This window comes from Urocitellus parryii, chromosome 12 (genome assembly GCF_045843805.1).
Source record: "Urocitellus parryii isolate mUroPar1 chromosome 12, mUroPar1.hap1, whole genome shotgun sequence".
Classification (NCBI taxonomy): domain Eukaryota; kingdom Metazoa; phylum Chordata; class Mammalia; order Rodentia; family Sciuridae; genus Urocitellus; species Urocitellus parryii.
Genome location: NC_135542.1, coordinates 17,555,890 through 17,575,774, shown reverse-complemented (window position 1 = coordinate 17,575,774; position 19,885 = coordinate 17,555,890). Strand labels below are relative to the sequence as shown.

Below are 19,885 nucleotides of genomic sequence, written 5' to 3'. Positions count from 1 at the left end.
CTGAGTGGTGGCTTCCGTCCCTGGGTCAGGGCCTTGCTTTAAATATCCCCTGTTCCTTCTCCAGAGCTGACAGGTGCTTGTCATCACACACGGTGTTGAGTCTTTCAGTAACTGTTAATAACGTGCTCCTGGGGATTCATCTCTCTCCTTACCTGCCCCGCCTCTTTTTTCTTTCCTGGATGTTCGTGGCCCTTTTTTGGCAAATCTTTCCTCAGAAAATTGTGTTTTTTTTCCCAGTGTGAGGAGAGCAGCACAGTAGCGGTCTTTGTCAGGGGCCAGCCGGATCCCATGGGGCCTAGTTCTCCCTCTTCTGCTGCTGCCAGCCGCTCCTCCGGGAGCCCAGGGCACCCATGCAGCCCTGTCAGCATAGCGCTTCCGGCAGTTTCTGTGGCTCCAGATACTAGCTTTTAGGTCCTTTCACCATCTCAAGGTCAGGTTTGACTGTGGTGCAGGGGGTGGATGAAACTAGGAGCACTCTTCTGTGTGTTGGCTTACTAAGAAGGGCCCTGGGTCCTTGTCCCCAACCTCAGGGACTGAGGCTCTTGCTTGAGTGTAGTGCACACGGGCACCCAGACCTTTGGTATCAGAGCATGCCTCTCAGGAGCCCTGCTGCTGCCGCCCCTGCCACTTACCCAGACTTGAGGGTTGTCCTGGCATTGCCTCTGCACATGGCGGGATCCTGCCGTGTGCGCCCCTGGTGATGCTAAGGGTGGGTTTGGGCACCCTGCTGGTGTGACCCAGGGACAGGCTGGCTCACCGACAGCAGGCCATGGCAGTGAAGCCAGAGGCCCTAGGCCTTTCCAAAGCCGTGGACCATGGGCTGCTGTGTACGTAGGTCAAGGTCAGGGGCTGGATGCGAACTTTAGGATGTGGCTGCCCTGCCTGAGAACCTGGAGGGGCAAAGGCAGGACTGACCCAACTGGGCATCCTCGCCACCCATCCTGCTACCTACAGAGAGAAGGGAGCGAGTGTGGCACCTGCAGCCCTCTCCTCTCTTTCCAAGGAGCATCCACCTCCAGCCCCACCTGTCCTGCCTACCAGCTCCAACTTGGCTCAGCCACATCTCTGCTCACAGGAGACAGGAGGGGTCTTTCCAGGACGCCAGCGAGCACAGAACAGTGGAGCAGCAGTGCCAAGAGCAGGAAGCCCAGTATCTGTCTCAGAGCCCATTGTCCCCTAGGGCCCTAGCTGCCCCAGCCCACAGTCTTACATGAGTGTAGCCTGTGGGTGTCAGGAGACCTTGAAAATGAGGATGAAGCTGGGCAGACCCGTGCTCCCTGGAGAGAGCTCCAGGGTCCTACACAGGGGCCCAGCAGACTGTTCAGCGAGCTGGCTGGGCTGGGATAGGCTAGGGGGCGCTGTCAATGTGGCAGGGAGCACACAGGTGTCTCAGGCTCCCTAAGGCTTGGCTTTCTGACTCTGGAGCTATTCCAGATCTAACTTAGTGCTCTATATTGTTTAGCCTTCTCTCAGGGTTAAATAGGAATTACCTTTCTCGTTCAGGAGCTCTTGTACAAAGGGTTCAATTTGCAGTGATCAGGTTCTCAGCCCCTTAGGGGAGGGGAAGCTCCGAATTTGAACTCTGAGTTCTGAGCACCAAGAAGTGCTGGCCTGCAGAAGCAAGCTATGTGCACGTGTGTGTGGCGGTGCTAGAAATGGACTTCCCTTTGCCTTTTTGATGCATTCTTTTTTATTTTTTTAATTTTTATTGTTGGTTGTTCAAAACATTACATAGTTCTTGATATATCATATTTCACACTTTGATTCAAGTGGGTTATGAACTCCCATTTTTACCCCGTATACAGATTGCAGAATCACATCAGTTACACTTCCATTGATTTACATATTGCCATACTAGTGTCTGTTGTATTCTGCTGCCTTTCCTATCCTCTACTATCCCCCCTCCCCTCCCCTCCCCTCCCCTCCCCTCCCTTCTTCTCTCTCTACCCCCTCTACTGTAATTCATTTCTCCCCCTTGTATTATTTTTCCCTTACCCCTCACTTCCTCTTGTATGTAATTTTGTATAACCCTGAGGGTCTGCTTCCATTTCCATGCAATTTCCCTTCTCTCTCCCTTTCCCTCCCACCTCTCATCCCTGTTTAATGTTAATCTTCTTCTCATGCTCTTTGTCCCTACTCTGTTCTTAGTTACTCTCCTTGATGCATTCTTTTCTTCTCTTTTAATGCTGTTATATTATTGCTAAAAATAAATAGGATATGGCCTACCTGAGGCCCATTCACCCCAATCACAGCACCTCTGCCACCAGAGACTGCTGGTCCCCGTGTGAGGTCAAGAGGATATGTTCTTACTTCTTCAACTCAGCTAACCTTTGGTGACACAGAACTTTCTGGCCATCTTAGGTTTGGAAAAATCAGGAGGTTTCTCTAAAGGAATTTAAAAAAAAAAAAAAAAAGGTAAGCAGCATTGCCTCATGGAGTGGGAAGGTGCCAGAAGGAAAGGCGTGCCCACTGTGGGAGTGCCGTGCCTGCCAGACAGATGAACAGGGAGGTGGGCAGCAAACAGCAAAGGAGGGGGTGAGAAGGAAGGAAGGAAGGAGGGCTCCACCCTTCCCCTGCACAACACAGCCACCACTGTTACTCAGCAGCAGCTGGAACACAGGCCATGGGGGCCTGGGGCAGAACAGCCTCTGGAGTCGCAGCATGACTGCTGGGTGCACGAGGCACTGAGGCTGACAGTCTTCAAGTCCTAGGTCAGGAGTAGACGTGGGAACCTGAGTGGCTTCAAAGAGGGCTGAGGTTGCTCCCGCCTAGAGGTGGGGGAGGGAGAGCTGGCCGGGAGCAGCCAGGGTCTACTCGCCCACAGGAGAGTGGGACCCCTGGAGGACTCTGCCACCGCCCTGGAGCCTTGGTCCCTGGTTGCCTGTCCCCTGGAGCCACCAGGGCGGTCCCCACGGCGCCCACCCCGCTGTCCAGGTTCTCACCTGAGTGGATTTTGATTTGCAGGGTCCTGTTCAGGATGCGGTGGCCTCAGCAGTGTGGCCTGCGCCATGGACCTCAGAGGAGAAGAGGTGGCCTGACCTACAGGCTCCCTGGAGAGGGGAGGGCGACTGAGGAGCCCAGTGTGACCTGGGGAGCAGGAGGCGGTTTAAAAGACAGACCCGCCCAGGTATTTCAGGTGTCACTGACTCTGTGTCTCCTTTTCCTGTTGCACCTGTGGATTTTGTTTTAAGTCCTCGCTTTAAAAGCCCTCTCTTGTTTCCTTCTGACCCATCATTTGAACCATGTTCCAAGGTCACTTTTTGGTGTATGTGTGGTTCTGGGGATTGAACCCAGGTCCTTGAGCCTGTTAGGCAAGTGACCTACCTGAGCTCCATCCTCAGAGACCCTTGTAATTTTTTCCCCCTTGGCCACAAGGTCTAATTGCCAAGGCTGACCTCAAATGTTCCTCTTCCTCAGCCTCCCTGGTGGCTGGCATGACAGGCATGCACCTGGGATGGTCACACTCTAGCCTGTGATGGGAACTCATGTGCATCTGTCCAGGGCTGAGCATGTTTCTGCAGAGCTGTGCTCCAGGCTCCCTGCAGGGCTGTGGAGGCTTCTGCTGCCCAGCAGCCCTGGTGCCATCGCCAGTGCTCCTCCCAGCCAAGGGCAGGCAGCTGCCCATTGCTGTAGGCTGACCTTATTTTCTTCTTATGGCACTCGTACATTCTCTGGAGTATGTTGGATGGTTTGTCCATTAAGAGTCTAACAGGTCCTCTAGAACCTTCAAATAATTAGTAAAATTCCTAAAGAGTAAGTGAGCATGCACAGAAATTGGGCTAATGGGAAGAATGATGTTGGATGATATTTTCATGGCTTGAATATATTATCCAACATGAAGTTATATTTTATTACTTACAAAATAATAAAATACTGAAGCAATACCATGGGCTGAGCCAAAATATATCCTCAGGATCTTAGGCATTCTGTAATAAATTTGCATCATTTGAAGGATAGAGTTGATCATCTCTGGGTAATGAAATGGAAGTAAAAGTATCAAAGTCAATGATCATCTGTTTCCAATTTTCTGTGATTTGGTTCAAGTGTTAAAGTGGTGATATTTATTAACAATGGACCAAATAGGTTCATAATTGTTTTAGAGTACAATTAGATGCCTTTACACTTTAGGCTATATGGGCACATTTGAGAACGGTTCCAGCCATTCTCTCATCCTTTGGGTCATTCCCCTCAGATGTCCTGTGAGACATTTTCTATGTGAGGCTTTAAGAAGAAGTAGAGAATATTCTGTAAAGAAAACCTTGTGATCTGTGCATTATAAAATTGAATGGGTTCCTTCAGAAATCAGAATTTTTATTGAAAGATATTTGCATGAGCCAAATAAAACCTATTTCTAGGCGTCCTGGTGAAGACAAGGTTTTATCTTTATATGTCTCATTGTTTCTGCCTTGCGACCAGCTCGAGCTTCATGAAAGAAGGTTCAGTTCATAAGAAATTGCTAGTGAGTTTTCAATTAAAGAGACAAGACTCTCATTACCTTTCACACAGCTCTGCGTCGGCTTCTCCTAGCTCCCACTTCTAGCCACCTAATGTGGTGGCGAGGTTTACACAAGAGACTAGGGAGAGAGGGAGAGCCACGCAGGGAGTGAGCTTTTATTGGGGAATAAAAAATTCAAGGGAAAATCCCATCCAGTGAAGGTTAAGGGGGGCAGCATCCCAAGGTCAAGGACAACGATTGGGTCTTCAGGTCAGTGGCCAGGCCCTCGGACCTGGGAAAGGGTGGGGAATGGCTCTGACACAACTGTGTTTGAGCGCCTCTCACCCAGCCAGGGAGGTAAGTCAAATCATGTGCGAGGATGGCCTCCCACAATTGTCTGTTTTTTTTTTTTTTTCTTGTTGTTGTTAAAATGAAATTCATAAGATGGCAGACCATTTTTTCAGATGTGTAACTAGTTGCCCACCTTTAAATGGTAGACATTTTGTACCTGAACACTGCCTGTCTGCACCTTTTTTTAACAACCAGTCTGGGCTCAGGAGCCCAAATATCAATATTAGCTGGAATATATTCTTCAGTTTGGCCTATTTGCCAGTATCCCCTGAGGTTATCTGTTCAATGAGCTTCGTTACTTCTGCTCCCTCACTGGCTTTCATAGAAACCACATACTGTCTATGAGTCAGGGACACCAATCCCACAACATTGTGTTCTTTGAGTATCCAAAGTCCCACTTTTCACTTCACCATGTCTGACAAAGACAGTAATATTTATCAGCAAATGTGAGATTTTCAAAGATCCAATTCTATGTGCTCCTTTCTAAAAGAGCATTAGGCAGGGCTAGAGCGTACATAAATATTAAGTAAAGGCCATAGTTTTAAAATGTCATCCATTGAATAATTGACACATGTCTGAGATACTTTTTATTTTGGAGGAGGTATTTTTTAATAGGGAATTCCAACAGCTACATAATAGTGAAAGGAGAAGTCTTGCATCCATTTTATTCTTTGTTTCTTATGATTTTTATCAGTAAGAATAAGATACTTCCTTGTTCCAATGCAGATGTTGCCCACTTCTGTAAATGGATGTGGGTTGTCACCTGCTACTGGCATGTCTGCATGTTGTGCTTGACACTAATATCATACTTGGTAGGTGGCAGAAAGTCAATACTGAAGTTAAGCTCTTGTGTTGTAGCAGCAGAGCTGCAGATCCTTGGTGTGCCACCTTCTGCAATCCATGCTGCTCTGTTGGAGTCCTTTAATGACTTCCTGGTGATGAGCATCATGGTCTCCTGGTCTTTGAGAATGGCCAAGCATTGCTCTGTGAATGTGGAAGAGAGTCATGTGGAAGGCTCCAGGGAAGTTCATTGATCACGTACTCTAATCCATATGCCTGTTTAATGACCTGTTTTTTCTTCTTGGGTTTTAAGGGAGACAGTGCCCTCAGACACTTCTGTGCAGCTGGGAATGCAGGCTTCTGCTTCACCTTGAAGGAAGCATTAATGAATCCTTTCCAGAAGACATGAGAAGAGAGAAGTGAGCCTCTGGTATCATGCAGGTTCCTTGCATTGCCCATGGGCTAGAAGAGAGAAGAGTTGCTTCATGAGATTTGATCCCCTTTTTCCTGAAGAGTTCCACACAGAGGTGAGTCCCCAGCATGTTTAGACACCATTTCAGACTGTTTGTTGACGGAAATGAATCACACCCCCTGATGATGTGGAAGAACTAAAGATGTGTTTGCTATGGATTTTCTATTTGATTTCTCAGGGCCTGGGTCAAGCCAGCCATTGTGCTGTCAGCGCATGAGCTGCTGGTCAAATGTGAGGAAGTGGTCTTGCTTTATGAAAACACCACCCTGATTCAGTGAGCCAGAGGCAGCCTGCAGTCCCTCTTTTCCTGTGAAGGCAGATTGCTGTGGATGGCCTCTGGCCTCGTCATGCAGCCCTGCTCAGAGTAGGGGATTGAGGGTCCAGGCAGTTCCCAGTTCCTTTTGATCTTTATTGCCATTGGGCCACCCCAGGGTCCTTGGACTCTACCTGGTCTTCTGGCCTGGGTCAGGGGATGTGAGGTTTGGAATCCCTCTCTGTGGCAGGATCCCAGCCCCCCCAGCCTCTTGAGGTCAGCACATCCTTCCCTAATTGTGTTAGAGTTGGAGACTTCTCCCACCCATCCTCATCCATGCTCATCCCGCATTTTGTAGCTTGACACCTGAGGACCTTTATTCATTGACTTAGTGGTTAGTGGTGATGGTTGCTAAGACTAAGTGACTCTTTCAAGTCACATCACTTGCATGGTAGGGCTAGAGCATGGATCTTCCTAATTGATTTCATGGGACTCTCTCATGGAAACTGTGACTGCTTCCTAAACACACACTCTACATTTGGAGTGTCAAAATTTTTGGCACTGCCTCCTTGGCAAGTGTATCTTGTCTTCTACGTGGGAATTTCACAATTTTTTTTTTTTTTGGTTTGTGGAGGTCATGCAGAAGGGATTTCATTTGAAATAGCCCAAACAAGAAATACCAGTTGTCTTTTTCGCACATGGATGTGTGTAGTGAACATCCCTTTCTGTGTGCTTGGATGAGTTACTCCTTTGAATTTGTTGAAGGATGGTTGGCTGGGGAGCAAGGTGACGAGAGATGGATATCAATGCTTGTCCAGTATTCTGAAGTGAAGAATGTATTGAGGATGTGAAGGCTTTTCTAGCCAGTTGCTATGGCTCAGTCAGGGATCAGTCAGAGGATTCTGTCTGGTAGACTCTTTGGAGTAGATGTCAAAATGGACCAGTCTTACTCTGTCCAGGACTGAATGCTGAGCTTGAGTGGGAGCTTCTTATCAGTTCAAGCATTCCATGAGTCTGTCCTCTGTTCTCTTTGTTTTTTTTTTATATTATCAGTTTTCAGTGGACACATCTTTATTTTATTTTATTTTATGTGGTGCTGAGGATCGAACCCACTGACTCGCGCATGCCAGTCGAACACGTTACCACTTGAGCCACATCCCCAGCCCCCTCTGTTCTCTTTTTTCTGAGCAGTTTCTAGCAGGAAAGGAGAACAAACATTGAAAGTACGGTGATTGATTATGTATACCAATGTTATTTGAATCAACTTTGTATAATTCAAAATTAACTTTTTGCTAGTAAAATTTCATATGTTGAGGAAATAATGAAAATATTGGGGTTGGGGGATGAGGATGGGCAAATCAAATATTTTTGAGCACCAAGACCTGTTTTTTTTTTTAACTTAAATCATAAACTGCCTGAGGACCACAGCAAGTAGATATTTCCAGAGACAGTGGGAAGGTAGTAGCACATGAGGAAGGGAAGAGCTCTCAGGATGGGAAGAGGGGGCCGCTTCAGGACTCACCGGGCAAGGCACGAGGCTGCTGGCCATGGTACATGCCTGGGCCCACTGAGTGGGGAAGATCCATGCTCTGTGTCCCTCCATCCTCCTCTGTAGCTTGTGTTGGCAGCAGATCGGGGAATTGGGGTCAGAAGTGCTCCCAATAATATAGGCACCAGCCCCCAGAGTGTGTTCCTAGCCCTTTCTCCACCTGGCCTGACTTGGTGCTTGTGTTGATGCAGGGCTGAAACCCTACAGTCATTAGAGTGTGTCTGCGGTCCAGATCCACCCTGCATGGCCAACATGCTCAGACCTTCGGCTGGGTCCTAGGCCTGCTACAACCAAACTCTGTCAACTGGGTGGCCAACAACAGAGGAAGGGCCTTCCCTCAAGCTCCAGGGGCTCAACACACAAGGTGTTGGGCGGTCTCACTGCCAAAACACCTCACAGGTTCCTAGGGGACTGTCCCCCCAACTCTCCCAGCCCTTGCCCACTCTCCTATTGCTGCCCACGATCTGTGGTTCCCATATGGGCATCCCACCCTGGCTCCAACCTCACATAGCTGGTATCCCCAAGTCTCCCTGGTCTCTGGGTCCAGACTCTCCTCTTCCTACAAGAATATCAGATATTGGATTTGGTCCCAGTTGATGCTGTGTTCCATCATGTGAGCTCTTAGCTTCATCACTGTGCAAAGACTCTTTTCCCACACAAGTTCGCACGACTTTTGGCTGGCTAAGAATTTTCAGGCGACACTTTTCTAATGAGTACACTTTCCTTCCTTCCGATCTCCCCCCAGTGAGCATTCCTCGCACCCTTGTCCTAGTTCCTTTATGGCAGTTTCCCTCCTTATGGCTGAGAGGACCTAGTGACCCCTGGATTCACACGTTCTCCTTAATCACCAACACACTGCAGAATTCTCCAAAGGGCCATATATGCTCCTGGAAGTTGGTGGTGGAAATAGTTCTCCATCCATTAATCACTCCCTCACTCACTAATGTCCTTGTGTCCTTGAGAAAGGCTCTCTCTTTCCTGGTTTTCCTGAATAGAAATCCTCTTGCCTCTTGGGTGAATAGGGTTATGGGTTGTGCAGAGGGTGTTGGTCCACTGAGCATCTTAGAGACTGTCCTTTATGGAGCCTAATGATCCTCACTGGGGAATGAGGCCAGGGTCCTAACTGTGGTTAGTGTGAGGACACCCTGGGTTCAGAGAGGGAAAGAAGGACGAGGGAAACTCAGATGTCCCTTCATGGCCCCTGGAGTTAGAGGACTTACCCCTTTGCACCTGGGATCAGGAGACCTCATTTCCTCGAGGACACGCACACTCAAATGTAAAACTTAAGTGTGGGTTCCTTTCTGGGGTCCAGGGCTGTTGTTAGCCACCAGGAATGACAGTGCTCTCCATGCTGAGTGGAGCCATTTTTGCCAGGAAAGAGAGCCCATGGTCACGCCTTGTGCAAAGCATCCCACGCCAGGGGCTCCCATCCCTACATTCCTGTCCTGAAAGGAAGCCACTCAGAGGCAAGGTGGGTCCAACCACCTCCCATGTGTTCACTCATCACTGTGTTCCAGCAGTCACCCCAGTGAACAGTCCTGATGGGATTGGATGTGGCTCAGAATGTCACCCTCATGAGCTCTACCCTGCTACAGCTGCAGTTCTGCAGTGGGAGAAACTCAAAACCTCAAAACACATGCACATGAAAGAAAAGAGCAAGAGCCAGAGCCCAAACAGGCCAGGTGTGGCAAAGACAGCTGGAGTGCCTAGGTTGGGACTCAGAATTATGTCAGTGGGGCGGCATTGCTGCTGGCACCAGCATGATAACCGAGAGCCAGCCCTGCTCATTTTGGGGAGCAGTGTGTTGGGGAAGGCAGCAGAAATCGAGAGGCAGGATTGAGTTTGGCCCTAGGAGGAGGTTGGGTAAGAGGCCAGTGTGGGTTGGAGGGCCTGGGCAGATAGACAGAGGCCAGGGCACACCCCAAAGCCTGGAGACTGCACTTGATGTCCAGGGTTGTGAAACACCACCTCCCCTCTTACTCACAACTGAGAGCAAGGGGCATTGATGAGTTCAGTTTGTGTGCGGCTGCATCCAAGGTGGCTCAGCTAGGCACCTCTGTTTCCTTGACTCAGGAGGCTGGGAGTCCAGGCTCCATTGAGGCTCGGCTGGGAGGATCGGACTCTGAGTTTATGCCTGTGTTCCCTGTAGGATCCATGTTGGCTGAGCCTCAGTGTTTTTGTAATGAGAGGATGGGTGACCGTCATGTCTTTATCACAGGACACACTTGCTAAATGGATTTGTTTGCTCTGAGGAGGAAAGAGAGAGGGGGGAGTGGTGCTGGAGACAGGGATGCAGACAGGGGTCATGGACTTGGCATAACTCAGTCTTGGAGGTGATATCCCATCACCTGTACCCACTTCAATTCCCATGAATCCAGAGGCTGAGCCCCCTTGAGGTGAGGGGTGAACCGGTTCTGGGCAGCAGGATGCTGTGGTACCTCGGAGTCTCTGTGAGACCCCAACACTAGACACACTTGGCCCTTTTGAAATCTTAGGAGAAGCCTGGGGAAGTTGTATGGCAGAGGGGAGGAGCAGCCTCTGCATCTCAGTCCCCTCCAACTTGCCATGGTGTAGAGAGGGAACTGCAGCCACGATGGGACAGACATTGGCCATGTCCCTGTGTGGGACACAGGCCTGATTGAGTTAGGGTGCATTCTTTGTCTCTCCCTTTCTTGTGATTATCCCATCTCTACATTTGTGCTTTAGCCACCTGTGAGTCCCATCTCTGGTTTCAGAGAGAATAGAGGGTGTTATGGGCCAATAGACACAATAAACCCTAGAGATTAGATGCTACCCTACTTTCCAGAAAAGCCTGGGCACACCATGAGTTGCACAATGATGGGACCAGGGTCCAAAAGATGCTGAGAGGGAAGGACTGGTTGTGAATGCATTTGGGAAGGCTCCAAGCTGGAACTCTAGTGGCACCAAGCAGGGCAGATGCTGGTGGGGATGTTTGGGTAGTTGTTGGTGAACACCTGCGCACCTGAGATGGGTAGGCATGGAGGAGAAATCAGCAGCCCATAGGGCTTTTGAAAGTGGTCTTATGTGAAAAGAGGCTCAGGTATGGGCACAGGAAATGACATCATTGCCTTGACAATGGATCAAACAGAACATGGAACCCTGGTATCCAGGCACCCACTTCACTGACCAAGCCATCCGAGCTCACTTGGTTGGAGCCACTGGAGGGAGAAGGATGTTCTCCTATGGTTGCAGACAATGCCGAGCCTCAGGCTCCCAGGAATCTCAGGGGGGCCAACTAGCCCTTTTGTGGATACACTGGGTGAGGCTTCATCTTAGACGCCAGAGCCTCTGGCGATTGTCGCAGAGGAGCTCAAGAGTAACAGTGAGTAGCACAGGGCAAGTGAGCCCAGCAGGCCCTCTAGTCTGATCCCTGATGAATGGCCCAGGACTCCTATTCTGACTCTGTGTGTGTGTGTGTGTGTGTGTGTGTTTGTACTGATGGGAACTGTCCCATTGTGCTTTGACTCTAGTGTATTGGCACAAGTCATTTTTCTGTTTGTCACCATTTCCATTTTGAACCCACCATTCTTGGTCCCAACCCAGGGTGAAAATGATCAGAACACGGAGGAGCCCTTCAGGGTTCAGAGCCTTGAACCTTACAGGCAGGACCAGCTTAGGAATGAGCTCCTGCCTGTCATTTGTGGGAGGAACCTAGAGTTCAGCAGCAACATGGGGTTAATCTCCTGGGATTTCATCCCCACCCAGCAGGTGCTGGATCTCTTGTTCCCAAGGTAAGCACCAGACCACCAAGCCCAAGTGTGTAGCCCCCTCATGCCTCTGTCTTGGGGCTGCCATGTGCCTCTCAGGGACCCAAAGGTTTGTGATACCTAATGAGATAGAGGACCACACTCATAGTGGAATGTCAGCCCCGAATGGTACGAGTCCTGGAGGTGCCTGCCACAGCCTTGCAAGGGCAGTGAACTTCCCCTCTCAGGCAGAGAAACCATCCTGACTCCAGCTGATCCACAGAGGTCCATGGAGCAGTCCCCACACACTGGGCACCACAGCTCAATGGTGTGCACTGAGCTCATTCCCAGGTGGACTCAGTGAGGCCAGGTGGTCTTTCTGGTGTGATGTTGGCTTTGTGAAGAACGTAGATCTGTGCCAGAGGCGTCTCAAAACTCGGGCCTTGGGAAAAGCACTTTTGGGTTAATAAAGACATGTTAGTTTCCATAGTGGGACAGAGCGTCCTAGCTGGGACATAGCTGGACAGGGGCTTTGGACATGGCAGCTCCCACACCCAGAGATATGTGGGAATCAGCAGTTTGGGCTCATTCACTGGTGAACATGGAGAAAGCACCCACTGTGTGAAGACACGTTTCCAGTCCCGTTTCATAATTCAGTGAAAAATGGGGTGCAAATGATTGCCATTGTGTCCCTTTTCATGGGGTCAGCCTAAACCGCAGGTGCCATGAGTACATATCCTCCATGTGACTGCATCCCTGACTCCATGAGGCATAACTGCACGTTGTCCTCTTCAGTGACTATGGTGGACCCTTGGACCAACTTCAACATGGAATGGGCTTGGGGTCAAGAGGGTGGGCTCCTGTTTCCAGAATAGGGACCTGCAAGGTGATCTGACTTGGGAAGGCTGAGGAAAGACTGCTCTGCCCAATTCAGTTTTCTGCCTGCAGTGTAAGGTGTGGGGCTTTAACAGTAGGAGGGGTAAGGCGGGGAGTTGTAGGTGGAGTCAGGGTCCTCTGGGGAAGGCCCTGGGATAATGGATCCCCCCACACCACACCTCCCTGTCCTCCCCCAGGGCCACAGAGATGTGGTCTGCACTCATGGGAAAAGAGAGGTCCACCGCTACTCAGGGGAACTCAGTGAGAGCTCACAGAGAATGAGGTAGCATTGCAGCCCACGCCAGGGGAGGAGGTGTCTCTTGAGCCCCGAGAAGAGTGGGCAGGAGGACAGACACTCCCAGAAGGTGCATTCCAGGTTGGAGAGCATGTAGCCAAGGGGAAGAAGAGTGTCAGGCCTGCCCAGAGGAGGGGAGAGCTGGTCAAACCATGGATCTAGCGCTCCTTCGTTGAAGGTTCTTTGCCTGTAGCGACCTGTCCTGACCCTGCCTGTACAGCCACTGTGTCTTGCCTGAGGTGGACTGGTGTGTTCAGAACCAGGGACGGTTCAGGAGGGTAGGGTCAGAGGTTTGCTCTGGAGGCCGTGGCGAAGGCAAGGCCAGGGTTTTGCTGACTCCACACCTGCCTCCCCACAGTGCCTCATCTTCCTTCCTGGGGACCTGGGTGAACTTCTACTCCGAGGCTTCCCATCAGCCTCCAGGCTCTCTGAGTCTGCAGCAGCTGCTGCCGTACATGTGGCTCCTCCTGAGTGGCTTTAACCTGGAGCACCAAGCACACCACCTGCTGGCCCAGGTTGAAGATGGCAGATCAAGCCAGGCAGAGCCTGAGAGCCAGGCGGACCGGGGTGAGTACCTAAGTACCTCAACACACCTCCAAACCATACCCCTCCAATTAGTGTAGCCCTGTATGAGTAGATGAGTCCACTGTCAAGGTGGAGGCACCCACCATCAAGTGCTTTTCCCCAAACCCACCTGTGATCATTGCTGCAGTGGGGAGAAAACCTTCAACACATGAGTCTTTGGGGACCAATCCAGATACAAAGTCTAGCTGTTTCTCTTTGATGGGTCCAACGTGAACTAAGAGGTACTGGGGTACAAGGGGCTATTTCCTTGAAAGGTGTTCCTGTAGTGGACCTCCTGTGCATAGAGGGTCCTCAGGGATTAATCAGTGGGGAGTCTTTGGTGGAACAGAAGCTGGATTCGGGGGCTCTCAGGTCTGTGTGTGAGACCTGAGCTGGCAGAGGCTCTCAGTTGTGGGGGATGTTGGGTAGTGTATTCCTTGAGTGTCACCTACCACGCCTCTGCCCCTGCCTTTCCAGAGCTGAGGGTCCCTGCTGATGCGAAAGTCTCTCACGGCCTGATTGGAGGAGTGCATTACGACTTTCTTCTTCGAGAAACAGATGCCAGCAAGTCGTTGAAGGTCAAACCAAAGGAGGTAAACAGCCACCTTCTTCAGTCTTTACTCCTGGTGCCACTCCACATCCTCCAAGGGGACAAGAACCTCAGGTTCTGGATGGATGTTGTAGAATGCCCACAGAGCCAACTGCCAGGCTGGGTGGGGTGCAGTTGCTGGGCTTTGCTGATGTTGTCATCCCCCACAGTTCTTGGAACCTTCTGTGGCAGTGGCATCCAGGACCCCAGCAGCTGTGAGCAGCAGCTCTGCAGTGGCTGCAGGATCATTGCCCCAGGCCACCCAAAGCAATGAGTGCTGCATGAGAAAAGTCACCAGTAGCAGCTCCTCACTGCTTCACTCCAGCGAGCAGGTGGAAGACAGCCGCGTTGTTCACGTCCTCCTAGAGGGACAGAGCCTGAGGGAGACAAAGCGCATCCCGGTAAGCCCGACAGCAGGGCTGCCTCCTGGGTGTCCACACAGTGGAAGGCAGGAGACACAGCCAACCCCAGGGCTATGGTGGGAAATAGAGAAGAGAGAGGTCCGTCTTAAGGGCTTGACCTGAGGAGGGAGAGCATCAGCATGCCCAGCTTCCGTGGTGAGTGGGCCTGTGTATTGTGGGTTTTGCAGGCCAGAAGTGCAGACGGAAGTGCTGTGGACAGATGAAGGCAGAGATATGTCCAGGGTGCAGGCTGCAGTGCCTAGAACTTGGTATTCTCAATGAGTGAAGTTGGAGCAGAGGAGGTGGCAGTGACTTGTCACATGTGTAGGAGGGGATGTGTTCCTGGTGGCAGGGAAGAGAACCTCCTTAGCATGACTAGGTGTAGGAATTTGGGGTCGGGATCACCTGGGGGGTCATGCCAAAGCTTCGGAATGTTAGGCTTTGCATGTATGTAAATACGGAGCTAAAGGGGTTCTTGGCAGAATTTCTATGGATGTGCAGTAGACACGCTAATGCTGCAGGTGTCCAGCTGCAGAGGAGACATGTTCAGTGACTGCCAGTGCTGAGTCAAGTACATCGTTACAACCAGACCCGCACCGAGCTTCCAGAGGCCAGGGCCTCTCAAAGCTATCATGAAGCACTCAAGTGCACACTCTTGTATCTGAGTCTGTTTTGTGTCGTGGCAGTCAGGACCCAAATTTTCAGTGCATCTGCCTCTTCCACCCACAAAGGCAGCCTGCATCCCAGATCACACTTGGTGCGCAGATCCCTGGCCCATTGCTCTCATCTCAGTGAGATGAGAGTGTGTCTGTGCATAGGCAGTTTGGTCCTTTGACATGAGTGGAATGTGGCTCCCCAGGGGGAGGGGAGATGGCAGGTACAGGCAGATATTTGTACCAGGATTGTTCTAGTAGCACATTGCAAGAACCCAGGTGGTATATGGAGGACACACTCAGGTAGCAGGATAACAAGATTGTGCCCTTGTATATGTAGCTGAGATTTCTCCTGAATGTTTGACCACAGTCTTCTGGGTAGCTCTTCTAAAAGCCATTCTCTGATGACATTTGTCCCACCCTGATCCAGGTGACCTTTCAGGAGACGGTGACAAGCCTCATCCGCAGGGCCTTGGACCAAAATTTGTTGCAGCATGAGGATGTGGACAACTTTGAGCTGCTGTATATGATGTCTGAGGATGAGAGTAAGTAGGACAATCAGACAGTGGGGAGACATGATCCACAGTGGGCTCAGGATAACTGACAGCCAAGAGAAAGTGGGCCTTGGCCCCAAAATACCAAAGTGTGATGGGCCTGGCGGAGACTCTCAGGGGTTGTGGGTGTTTTGTGGTATAATCCTTGAGTGCCACCTAACAATTCTCTCCACTTCGCTCTGCAGAAATCAAGGTCTCTGACCACTCACTCGTGTGTCTGTCCATGAATCTGGGAGCACAATATTTCATCGTGAGGAAACGCCCCCAGGTCAAGGGAAAGGAGGTAAACACCTACCTTATTCAAGCTGTGCATGTGCTGCCATTCCACTCCGACCTGAGGAAATAAGAAGCCTCAGCACCTGGACATATTTGCTGGAAGCCCATAGAGCCAACTGACAGTCTGGGGTGGCTTTGTGTTTCTGGGTTTGCTGATGTTCCATCCCCCACAGTTCTCAGAATCAACCTGCAAGTCCTCCAGGCCGCTTTCCCACAAGCAGGTGGGAGACACCTGCTTAATTCGTGTCCACTTAGAAACACAAAGTCCAGAGATGGCCAAGAGTGTTCTGGTAAGCCTGGGAGCAGGGGTGTCCCGTGGTGCTTACACCTGGGTGGGGAGCAGACACTGGTCCAATACCATGGACTACTCATGCCCTCTTGAATTTGGAGCTTCTGGATGATCAGGAGGATAGATGGGAATCAAGAAGGGAGAGGTCAGTGTGAAGGGCTGGAGCTGAGATGAGCGAGTGCAGCAGCTTGTCCACTGCCATGTCTGAGGGAGTCTGTGTGTCAGGTGGCAGCATGCAGTCCAGAAGGGCAGGGACAGGTATGGGTGACAGATGAGAATAGGACAGGAACTAGGTTGCAGGTTCCCTTGTATGGGATGCTGACGTCTATGGAGGAGGACAGCAGTGTGAGGTTCTCCGTGTTCCTTGAACAAGGAGCTGAGAGAGTCTCTCTGCAGAGTCGATATGGATGTGGAGCAAGCACACTAAATGTCCAGGTAACCCAATGACCACCCTTGCCGGATGAGGTGCCCTCCTACATCCCAGCCAGCACTGAGCCTCTGGAGGCCAGGAGCTCTCGTGGCTATCTTTCAGCACTCCTGTGTGTGGTCATGTTCCTGGGTCTGTTTTTGGCCCTGGCAATCCAGACCAAAGCCTCTAGGTTTTGTGCCTAGGCCATTCCCAATGCCGCCTGCATCCTCGGGCATACCTGGGATCTTGGAGGCTATTGTCCCATTCCTCCCAACTTGTGGGATGAGATTGCATCTGTATGCAGGTAGTGGGGTCCTTTCACTCCGAGAGGAGTGCAGCTCCACAAAGAGCAATGGCAGGCCCAGGAAGTCCTATGTACAAGGATTGGGCTAGTAGCCTGTGGGAAGAGCCCACACGATGAACAGGAGGTCAGCCTCAGGTAGTAGGGTCATGGATGTTGCACTTGTATTTAGAGCGGAGGTGCCTCCAGAATGCCCCTGCCCACTGTCCTTGAGTAGTCACTTCAAGGCCCATTTCCTGAAGGCCTGTCTCCCATGCTGCTCCAGGTGACCTGCCAGGATAGGGCTCCTGTTGTCATCCGCAGCGCCCTCGACCTACACTTCCTTACTGAGGAGAATCCAGAGGATTATGAGCTGGGCCAAATCATCTCTCGCCGTCAGAGTAAGTGAGACAATCAGATAGCAGAGAGCAAGGGTCAGGATGTGGACTCAGGTCAACTCTTAGCAACAAAGAGTAGTCTCTGACCCCCAAGAACACTCCAACAGGTGTGTTGGGTTCGTGCACAAAGCCAACTGCACTTCTGCTGGTGGAAGGTCTTGAGGTCCAATAGTATACCCCAGTGGATATTGCGGCTCCCCACCAGGTGCCCTCCCCTGGACATGAACAGGCATCCAAAGCTGACATCTTTGAGGAGTGAGGAGGAAAGCCTCTCTCCAGGAGCAGTATGTTTTCATGGTCTGGGATAGGAGTGGTTTCAAAGGAACATGGGAATGCATGGGCTAAAGAGGGAACTGGCATTTTGTGGACTGAAGCAGTACTATTGAAAGCCTTCTGTGTGACCAGAAAACCACTGCCTGGGCAGAGCATTGCCAGGATTCTAGCAAGCAGTAACAGGATGAAATTGGGAAGAAAACACAGCCTGGGAGACAGCCTGAATCATCTGTTTTTGCATAAATTCCATGGTCTTACGCACCTGAGTCCACTAGGCAAGGAGTGATCACAATAGCCAGGTTGTGATCCCTAACTAAAGTCAGATGAGGGCTTCCTGAGCACTTAGCCACAGAGCTCATCTGATAATAATGCCAGCGCTTTTCTGTTGGTTGGTTGGTTGGTTGGTTGGTTTTTGTGAGCCAAACACCACAGCAGCCATTATCCCAGCCTATGTACCCTGAAGACCACCATCCCTATGAGTTCTAGGATCACTTGTCTCCTATCTTAACCTACTGTTAGGTTAGTAGAGTCTATGGAAGAGGAAGTCTGCCTGGGGCCTTGGTAGCCTAAGAAATTCATAGCAGAGATCTCCACATCCAACCCAGAAGGGATGGAGAACAGGCTCTAGGTTAGAGGAGGGCGACAGGAAACACATGTTCAGAGGAAGGAGAAGCGGCTGTTGTATTCCCCCACTCGGGGTCATGGCACCACTGGGCCATACACCATGTTGGAGGGAAGCAGTCCCTTTGCTGGTCTTTGGAACCATTGTTCTCAGTAGGGCAGTATTTGGAATGTGGCCTCCATTCTCAGAAGCCTGGTTCACATGGAGGCGGGCTCCACCAACGCAGAAGCATGGCTCTAACGTGGTATCCGTGCTGGTCAGCCTGTCCTCACTGTGGCCATACTTGAGGAAAATAACTCAGAGGAGGAATCCTAGGCCTTTTCTCTGGGTTTCATAGCTTTCTCTTTGGTTGTGCACTGAGGCTGTCCATAAAGCTCTAGTGTGTGGCAGTGGAGAGCTCCTCAGCCCTTGCCACAAAGGCATAGACTGGGAGAGAGAGAACGAGGCTGGCAGAGAGGGAGAGAGAGAAAGATGGAGAGGGAGGACCTCTACTTGGAGAATGAGGATTCAGTGGAGCCAACAGGAACAAGGTACTGTTGCCCAGGGCACAACCCTGTTTAGGTCTTCCTCCAACCATGCTCAACCTTTCTTCCAGTCCCTCCCACCCCCCAGTAGTGTATTCATCTTGAATGAGAATTTCATGTTGACATCAGAGCACTCACCATCCAATGCTTCCCTCCAAACCCACCTATGAAGATGGCTCATGTGGGGACTGAATCTTCGGCACAGGAGCCTTTTGTGGGAGATTTCAGATGCAAACCCTAGTGGTGTGCTTTGGCAGATGCAAGAGGACCTGAGATGTTCTGGAGTCCAAAGCCTTTGGTAGGAACAGACATTAGGTCTGTTGAAGTGCTCTGCCTAGTTCTTCCTCAGGGAGGACTGTGGAGGCTCTCTTTGTTGGTATTGGTGCTGAATTGGAGAGCTCTCAGGTGTGTGGCTCTGGCCTTTTCTGGCACAGGCTCTCAGATGTTGGCGTGTCCTAGGGAGCACCTCCTGAGTGCCACCTTCTTTTTGTACACCCCTCTCTCCCCAGAGCTGAGGATTCCAGCAGAGGCCAACGTATTTTATGCCAAGAATCCTCACAAAAAATCCAACTTTGTGCTGAGGAAAAGGAGCCTCTCCCAAAAGAATGATGGGTGGATCCAGCCTCAACCTCCCTCTCGTCCTGGAAAGAAGGCTCCAGCCCTCCTGAGGATGCTTGCAAAACCATTCTGCTGCTGTGTGCCTGGGCGGGGCTGAGGCAGCCCAGGAATATTTACATTGATTACTATTTTCTTCAAAGTTTGAATCTATAGTTTGCCATTGTCCTTGACCTTGTTTAGTAACACAGTTGTTACTCTATCCTGTATTTGTTGTTTCCATTAATATATTATTATTTTAAAATATATATGTTTTTGTTACCTGATCTACTGTGATGATTTGAGTATACTAAATGTAGCAGTGATTCCTAAAGGACACATCCAAACCAACAGGAAGGAATGTTTCATTCTATCAGCAAGAACTTTGGTTTTTAGGAGTTTGGCAGATGGCATTATCTGAGTCAGTTTTCCAATGGGGGCAATGAAGTATCAGCTATGATGGTCCAAACACAAACAAAGACACACAAACACACACAAGAGCACACACACTCACTGAGAGATAGATAGACAGATGGAGTTGGTCTCTGCTGAAATACTTTGGAGACATGGTTCTGATTTCTCCCCTTTTGGAGTATTTTCAATTGCACAAGGTGTCTTGCAAATGAACCCATGTCTGAGGAAGACATGCATGTGTACTTCACATGCCACTTTTCACATAGCAGGAAGGTCATGTAATATTTTTCATGCAGCTGTCTTTTGACTGTGAACCATCCCATGAGG

The 19,885-nt window shown here is 50.4% G+C and overlaps 1 protein-coding gene across 1 annotated transcript; it reads left to right on the top strand.

The window, feature by feature from the left end:
- Positions 1 to 1,955: 1,955 nt before the first annotated feature.
- LOC144249861 (uncharacterized) lies at positions 1,956 to 19,265 on the top strand. The gene is made up of 11 exons (XM_077792059.1): positions 1,956 to 3,127; positions 5,880 to 6,093; positions 11,405 to 11,592; positions 13,077 to 13,285; positions 13,760 to 13,875; positions 14,042 to 14,272; positions 15,356 to 15,470; positions 15,665 to 15,762; positions 15,929 to 16,045; positions 17,020 to 17,134; positions 19,060 to 19,265. Exons 2-11 carry the CDS (start codon positions 6,052 to 6,054, stop codon positions 19,263 to 19,265), a joined length of 1,437 nt encoding a protein of 478 aa, XP_077648185.1. The 5' UTR covers positions 1,956 to 3,127; positions 5,880 to 6,051.
- Positions 19,266 to 19,885: the final 620 nt, after the last annotated feature.

Bases quoted from the DNA above. Each gene is read 5' to 3' on its own strand.
- LOC144249861 (XM_077792059.1), top strand. From the start codon at position 6,052: ATGAGATTTGATCCCCTTTTTCCTGAAGAGTTCCACACAGAG. The intron at 13,286-13,759 runs GTGAGTACCTAA...CTGCCTTTCCAG, and splicing joins TGAGAGCCAGGCGGACCGGG to AGCTGAGGGTCCCTGCTGAT. The intron at 17,135-19,059 runs GTAAGTGAGACA...CTCTCTCCCCAG, and splicing joins AATCATCTCTCGCCGTCAGA to AGCTGAGGATTCCAGCAGAG.